Source organism: Megalops cyprinoides, chromosome 18 (genome assembly GCF_013368585.1).
Source record: "Megalops cyprinoides isolate fMegCyp1 chromosome 18, fMegCyp1.pri, whole genome shotgun sequence".
NCBI lineage: Eukaryota > Metazoa > Chordata > Actinopteri > Elopiformes > Megalopidae > Megalops > Megalops cyprinoides.
The window spans coordinates 11811888-11820122 of record NC_050600.1 but is presented as its reverse complement, the minus strand read 5'-3'; the positions used below and the strand labels follow the sequence as shown (position 1 = coordinate 11820122).

At 39.8% G+C, this 8235-nt stretch overlaps 1 protein-coding gene across 1 annotated transcript; it reads right to left on the bottom strand.

Annotated features, from left to right (window-relative positions):
• Nucleotides 1–1581: 1581 nt before the first annotated feature.
• LOC118793362 (5,6-dihydroxyindole-2-carboxylic acid oxidase-like) lies at nucleotides 1582–5577 on the bottom strand. Its single transcript, XM_036551510.1, has 7 exons — nucleotides 5220–5577; nucleotides 4017–4339; nucleotides 3671–3875; nucleotides 2809–2976; nucleotides 2424–2603; nucleotides 2165–2311; nucleotides 1582–1790 (listed from the first exon to the last, which is right to left on the bottom strand). The coding sequence occupies exons 1-7, from the start codon at nucleotides 5572–5574 to the stop codon at nucleotides 1582–1584; spliced, it is 1587 nt and encodes a 528-aa protein (XP_036407403.1). The 5' UTR covers nucleotides 5575–5577.
• Nucleotides 5578–8235: the final 2658 nt, after the last annotated feature.

The window sequence follows — 8235 nt, the reverse complement described above, 5'->3', positions numbered from 1 at the left end:
GATAAAGTGGCTTTATACACACACACACACACACACACACACACACACACACACACACACAGGGTAAAAAAAGTAGGTCTAGTCTTTTGAGCAATGGAAGAAATATGGTCTGATGAGTCATCTTTTTCTTACATCTGGAACATTTATTCCTGCATCTTCTATGTTCCTACATCTGGGTTTATGTTTGGAGGAAGCCAAAGGAAGCCTTCAACCCACATAGCCTGTCTCTAGCTGTTTAAACATGGTGGTGGATCTGTTGTGGTATGGGTAGCTATCTCATGGGAGTCATTGGGTCTGATTGTTACTCTGTGTGGTAGAATTGCAGCCCAGGAATGCAGAGATATTTTGGGCCACCTGGTACACCCTGTGATGCAAACACTGTTTCCTCAAGATGGTCCCATACACCAAGATGCCCCCATACACACTGTCATAAGCAGTGATTAATTATCTAATTTTAAAAACCTTTTTATTGTTGGCACTTAGGTGGAAATGCCTGCAGTTTACAATGTGCTGCTTGCATAAAATGTTTGTTGAGACATGTCTCAAAGAATGAAAATTTATGCCAAAATGCTTAAAGCGATACTGCATTTCTACAAGGCTGTCAAGATACGTGATGTGTCTAGTATTGTGTCGAAAAGCTTAACACTGACAGTCTTGTTCATTTTTTGTTTTTGGAAAGTATCCCTCTATGTCCTCTGGCACTGAATTATTTGGCAGCATTGCAGGAAGATGTAGTGCTGTTAGCCAAAGAAAATTTCTGGTAATGAAAGCGATATTATAGACCTACAACTTACTTAAAGTTTAGCGTACTGGAAACCAGATACAACTTTGATGTTATATACTGATGTTTGATATACGCATTTTAGTGAAACTGTTTCATCATATCATCCTATTTTGCTTAACAAACGCATTACACATCATGTAGTACTAATATGAGCTCTAATGACCAACAATAAATTGATCTGAATGCAATTCTACTGTGTGGGAGATTTACTTGTTTTATTGCATTGTGCTTAATTTCAACCAAAGCCTATGGCTAAGCCTCTTGTTAACACTGATGTGACAGTGCCAACAGACCCAAATGCCCTTTCTTTCCATTTTTACTTCCTTCTGAGCTGGCTTAACCACTTTGGAGGAAACAATACAGCCTTTTAATGAAAATATTGTGAGAGCATATTGGATGTTCTTTCAGGGACTTGGTTAAAAAATACAATATGATGTTGATTTGAAATATTTTATTCTTACTTCTTCATGAATTGAATAAAATTATTGTTCAAAAGAATATTGTGCTAATGATGCAGGTTAATAAAACTGGAACAGTCTGAGTAAGTATTTGCAGGTTAACAGCAATGTTCATGTCATACAAAAGTGCAAACGGAAACTTTTAAACATGAGTGTTTGGGATTTATGAGAACATAGAAGACATTTTATGTTTAAATGTACAGAAACTACAGAAAGTATATAATGTAGTTAAGATGTTACTAAAAACGCCTACACAGTTTTTAAAGATAGAAAACCGAACTTCTCTTTATTACATTAAAAATAAGACAGACTGAGTAGAGTAGTGATGGACATTAATCCTCAGACCACAGACTGGGTTTTTTCCTGGTGTCTGTCGTGATCATCTGAATAACGCTGATACTGTTCCCCAAGTAATGGTTGGCGGGCCTCGATTTTGCCATATGACCTCGTACGCAGGGCACAAGTGGTGGCAGCGAAAATGACAGCCACCGCAACAAGAGCCGCAACAACAGCCATGGTTATAATCTCTGTCATGGTGTATGGACGAGCTGCAACCAACAAAACTCACATCAGTACATTTCAACATGGGGGGTGGGGTCCTTGCCACACAAATTCTGTGAAAATGTCCAGTAACCTCAGAGACCACTTTTAGAGTAACCCAAAGTGGATTCCAATGAAACAGCAAAATTGGAGAGGACAAATAGCAGAGTAACTTGTGCTTGGCTTTAATTTACAGACAATAAAACAACTGTTTGCTTCTATTCAAATTTCACCAAGCTGTCTGGAGAAATTTACTCAAGATTTACCTAATGCATATCACATGCAATATCTATGTGACATGTAACAGGAAGGTTCTTTGACAAATATTCAAGAATACTTATGAATGTGCTTACATGTGAGTACCTATATTCAGAATACTCACCTGGCCATTCTGCCTCGTAAGAGTAGCCCAGATTTTCAGCTGCAGTCACAAACATTTCTGCATTTCTAACTGGTGGCCAGAAGGGAACCATGTTGAACTGCCGGTTGTGTCCAATGGGAGCATTTTCCAAAGGGTACATCGTTGCATCTGTAATATAAATACATTTTTACTGAAATTCTAAATCAAATTCAAAACGTTAAATAAATGCACATATTCAAGTGGACAGAGAGCAATATCTAAAATAAGAGTCAACACTTACCAGGGCTGTGCCTTCTCAGCCACTCATCAAAAATAGCATCAGTGAAGGTGTGTAACAGGACAAAGATTGGGTCATTGGGAGACAAGTGGGTCTGCCCTCCAGTTCCATTGAGAAACAGATGAGCCAAGTTGTGCAGACTGCGGATAACAGGGTCATAGTTCCCTTGAGGGGCACTGTAGCCTGGACACAAAGACAAGGACAAACACCTCAATTAAAATGTAGCATACTGACATATCAAAACCAGAGGCAAATTCATTACAATGAAAGCAAGAGTTTTTTTTCCTTTCTTTTAAGATGATGTACAAAGGCCCCACACACTGGTGTGTATGGGGAAAAATGTGTATGCGGTAGGAATGGGCTTAGTCCCCTCAGAGAGAAGGCACACCCTCAACAGTGTTGCGGAAGCTCTCGGAGGAAGTGGAGTAGAAAGGAGGGGTGTCGAACGTGTTCAGTTCAAGGCAGTCGGCGACATCCTGTGGCTCAGGCAGGCGCTGCACCATGGGCCTGGCCACGTTCCCAGCTGGGTTCCTCCTGATCGGACTGCTCTCTGAGCCTGAGGAGCATTGGGTGCAAGATGTGAGGAATATTGGTTTAATCGTGGTATCCACATAGATATGTGCCGCGCCAGTAGAAAACAACAACAACAATACCTTACTAAAATGACAGCATTGAAAACGGTTAACACTAAATAACAGACTCTGATTGTTAATTCTGTATGACACATGCAATAATCTGACACTGTGTACTTGGATTATCATCAGTTTTAGCCTTATATCTTCAGTCCAGTAATTGCTTTTATCAAGGAGTCATAGGCACTATTTCCTGGCAAAGGCATTACAATAAGTAATCTACAAGACTGACTTTGAAACTTTTCTTTCAATACAGTAATCCCAATCATGTCTTCATTATTCACATGAATGATTTTAAGCAAGAAAATAAAAATATGAGGAATCGTGTTTTTATGGCAACAATTACTTCATTCAGATAACAGATTTATTGCTATTATCACTGAAATAATTTCATTAAATTTCATCCATCAAAAATGGTTTTGCTAAATAAATAACAAACAATTGTAAATAATATTGAAAATAGTTGCCATGGTGGATTCACCATGAAATTCACAAAGATCAAAAACTCAAAGATATGAAGTAGAAGAGATGGTGCTTAAGATGGTATTAACCTAATGTCTACACAGTCAATGCTCCAAACAAGAGGAACAGCGTATAAGAAATTAACAGCATTCTTACTGTTGCAAATAGTTCCAAGGGTGTCATAGTCGTCCACACTCTCACAGATAACTCGCCACTGAGAGAAGATGGAGTTTGTGCTGATTGAGTTTAGCTCAAAGGTACTTCTTGCACCAAGCAGGTCATCAGTGCAAATATCACATGTGTTGCCCCCAATCGCAAAGTTCCAGTAGGGCAGGGCAAAGGAGGGATTCTGCAGCATATCCTACAACATGATTTAAGACCACATTACTTGCAGGGGAAATACTACAAGTGGTGAAACTGCTGAACACAAATGAAAATAAAAAATAAATAATGCCCAATAAAAATATTGCATGGTAGATGTCATTGTCATCCCTCTAATCACCTGCATGTCCTGCTCCAGCTGGAGGAGGTGGTACCTGTGCCAGGTGACAAAGCCAGGACCCTCGTGAGAGAAGTCCACTCCTCCAAAACTTGGCTGTCCGGGCCCCAGGAAGGTCTTACCAACAGAATAGTAGTGTGACCACACAAAGTAGTTGTAGATGGTTATGTTCTCAAACTGCATGGTGTTGCCATCGGGCCCAAAGATCTCCTCGTATCTCCTTGTGGCGATGACGAGATTGGGGTGCACCGTGCGCTTTGCTTGGTCCAGCGCGTTCACAAACGCCCTCTTCTCATCTGCACTCAGTAGCATCACGTTCCTTCGGACTGAGGAAAGAATAATACACAAGTGGAACTGGAAGGTCTTAATACAGTCTTTAGTGGCTGTATTAGCGATAAAATATTCAAATCACGTACGCTGACAACTAACATATGGGCTAATTTATGTCTTTATAACGCAAACAGACTGATTTCTAAAGTAAAAATTTCTCATGCTAAACTTTATTCCATTCCCACTGATCAGCAGTAATATTTTTTCATGGCTCTCAAAACTGATTAACAAAAACAACTACATCTAACCTTGGATCTTCAACCGCACTTTAAACGTCAATGGTTTTAAGTAAGATTTACCTTATAAGTAAGATACACCTTATATCAGTGTTTCTCAATCCTCTCCTGGAGTACCCCCTGCCCTGCATGTTTTAGATCTCTCCCTGCTCCAACACAGCTGATTCAAATGATCAACTCGTTATGAACTCCTGAAGCTGCTTAATAACAAACTGATCATTTGAATCAGCTGTGTTGGAGCAGGGAGAGATCTAAAACATGCAGGGCAGGGGGTACTCCAGGAGAGGGTTGAGAAACACTGCCTTATATCATAGCAACCCACTATCGCAGAGCGTGCCATATGAAATTAACAAGTAAATGACCGTCGTCATCATCATAAAAAAAATGAATTTCAAAGCACAATCGACCACTACAGACTGTGCGGCTTCATTTTAATCTAAATTCGTTTCACCAAACAAGACCCTAATCAGACAATTTCAAGTCAATGAATGTACCGTGGCACGTTAAGTGACTGGGACGTCTACCACTTTATACATGCAAAGTTTCTTTTTTTCCCGCAAACACCAAAGTAATCGAGTTATGTACAGAACGGAGAACTAAAAGGAAACAGAATTTCAACAGCAAACTTTCTGTTTCTTACCTACAGGAACAGGCTGATCGCAGTTTACTCCTGTAAAACCATTCTTGCACCGTCCACAGTTATACCCGGTAAAGTTCCCGTTACACTGGCAGGTGCGATTAAAGAATCGGAGAGGCCAGCGTTCCCGGTCATCGACACCGTCATGAGGATACTGCGGTCCGTGGGGACGTACATCCGCGACGACAGGTACGCACTGTCCCCGTCCTGTGCTGGATCCACAGCTGTCATTCGGCGCACCAGTTGGGGACGGACAACACTGACCGCTTCGAAGTCCCTCTGGAGTCACACATTCCCTCGGAAACTGTGAGTGCACAACCACGGCGCACAAAATAACCATAAACCCATACTTCCACATGCTTTCCGAGAAGAAAAAAAAATACAACCACCTTTGGGAACACCTTCAATAAACTCTCACCTCTGTCCTAAATGTATGTATCCCTCTTTGTGTCTAAAAACATTTGTATCGGGGTACTTTTCAGGCCTTTTTTTAAACCAAAAAACAAACAACAAAAAAAAAAACTTTTAACTAGCCTACCTGCAAATTACAATTATAAAGAAAGCGTATGAACAAAATTTCAACTTGTAATCACTGGAACTAATTTCATGGAAAGTGCACGCTGCAATAATGAGCCACCCCGCCCACACAAGACGAATAAAGATCGCCTTTAAATACCAGATACCGCATGACTGCCTGGATTTCAGATCTCCTCGTGATCACATCACATTCTTACCAGGAGGAAAAAATCAGGTAGTTTCCTCAGCAGTTGGTTATGCACGTTTGCTACTGCTGTGCCGGAGCCTGTTCATTTGGACGAATCCTACAACAGATCTGAGAGTATCTGAGAAAGTTCCTAACATACAGCACAGTATATGGCAACAACACCGTCCGTTGTAATGGAAACGGAATCGTTCAAGAGCACAGCAAATTCATTGGTGTTTATTGATATATGTTGTGCAATTAGGAGAGATAACGCAAAAAAATCTGGTGTTTTTAAATATACCTTTATTTAAGCAGTCCCACTGTTTCATTTGTTAGGAGTAAACTACATTACATTTATCCATGAGAAATAACACAAACTAACATCAAATGGAATAAGAAAAGAAAAAAATAAAGCAAAGGAAAATCTCTAAAGCATGTCATTTCTGACATCTTGCGGAAGATCCTGAGAACTGACAGCCTCTGTGGGCAAATCCGGAGGATAGTCTGACAGGTTTTCCTCTTTTTTGGATACTGTCAGATCTAAGGATTCACGGGCCACATTCCTGAAAATGAACAAGAAAGAAAACATAAGACAGTATAGAACTAGATCACAGCACCGTGCTTTTATCATTACCATGAAGTATCTCATTCAAGGCATTTTTTTCTTCTTCTTTTGAATATTCAGCACACTGCAGGCAAACACTCTTAGCTGCATGACCCATGGAATGCCCCTCAGAGAATGGCCTGTGTGTAACCTACAGTTCAAATTATGGTCTATGGTATATATCCACTCTGAACTCCCAGGAGAAATATCGCTTGGAGACGGTCTGGGAGGAGGATATTAAAAAGGTATGTGTCGGATATATCATCCCCTCAAGGTTCTTATGAGAGCTTGATTAACCCTTGATATGAAGGAACTGAATCCTCTGTGTAGGAAGCTAAAGTCGAAGTTTCTGCTCCACCCAGCTTCCCTGGGGGTGGGAACTATATTAACATAATACTTGGCTTCCTTTTAGCTTCTTTAAAAATGGGTGGTTGGATGATTGCTCTTTTACTTTATGATTTGGCAGTTTCATCTACAAATGCAAACCTTATTAATGTTAGCTTCTCAGTGATTTACTTAGCTAAAACCTAGTCTCTTCAAATAAACAAAAGATGGGAAATTTCAGCTAAGAAGTTGCAGTCTTCAAAATTAAGTTACTGATACATAGAAAGTTTTCAAGAAGACAGCAATGGGGCACCTACAAAAGGAAACTCTCTTATAAAGTATATTTTGCTATTTTAATAAAAGGTATATTTTACAAAATACCAGAGTGATATTCATTGGTTGGATAGCATAATAAGGTGGGTTCGTATTCAAGACAAAATTTGATCATCTAGAATGTAACAAAACTGATCTTCTGTGCTAACTGTTGGCTATGTACGTACTGGTTGGATAGCCCTTCACCTCCAGTCAGCGTGTTCTCATTGGACTCCCCATGGATTGTCTCAGCTGCCTCACTGTCCTCAGACAATTTCACTGGTGCGGCCGGTCTGTGAATGATATCAGCTACATGCAACATCACTCATGTTTGAAATGAAAAACTATCACTGATTTTATTAACATGAAAGGTGTAATGAACTGTCCGATAACTCAAAGTGATTCCTTTTCAGTTGCCAGTCTAATACAACAGGAAGTCAATTTATCATTGCTGTGATAACAGTTAAGCTATTGTTGCACTCAGCCTGCTATTGTACTGTGCCTTTTAGTAGAATGATTGTGATCGTTCAGCTAATTAATTTTAAAATGCTTGGGTAAGTCATTACAAAAATTGTACTGCATTGCATAGGGCTCATTTAAGTCACTCATTAACCTTTCTGTCAACACTGAATATATCTCTGAAATGTAAGAATGCAATTAACTATAATGTCTCTGCTCAGAAGTAACTGTGAAATGATGAATGCAAACACGGAAATTCAACCTAAGGAAGGTGCTGGACATAATGGCCTATGTAGTTGGCCCTTTCAGTAGAACTTGGTTTGTTGCTTTGTCCAACTAAATGTTTTTCCTGGATGATTCATTGGTAACATCTTTAAGTTGCCTTTAAGCCAGCTTCACTCCATATTTCACAATACCCTCACTATAGTGTTAAAAAGGGTACCACCAAAGCCAAACTGGCTACACACCATCTTTTCAAGCCAGCTTCCATACTGTTTTGGAGGTGGCATGAAGTCAGTGATAGGCTTGGCTATTGCCACTTACAGCTGACAAAATTTTCATTATTACCTGCTATTCAGTCCTAGTTTTTAATTTGACTTTGCCATAGGAAATGTGAA

What these genes read in the sequence shown, in the direction of transcription:
- LOC118793362 (XM_036551510.1), bottom strand. Translation starts at nt 5,574, where the DNA reads ATGTGGAAGTATGGGTTTATGGTTATTTTGTGCGCCGTGGTTGTGCAC. An exon ending in CTTCCGCAACACTGTTGAGG is followed by an intron (nt 2,604 to 2,808) that starts GTGTGCCTTCTC and finishes CTTTGTGTCCAG; the next exon opens with GCTACAGTGCCCCTCAAGGG. An exon ending in TTACGAGGCAGAATGGCCAG is followed by an intron (nt 1,791 to 2,164) that starts GTGAGTATTCTG and finishes TGTTGGTTGCAG; the next exon opens with CTCGTCCATACACCATGACA.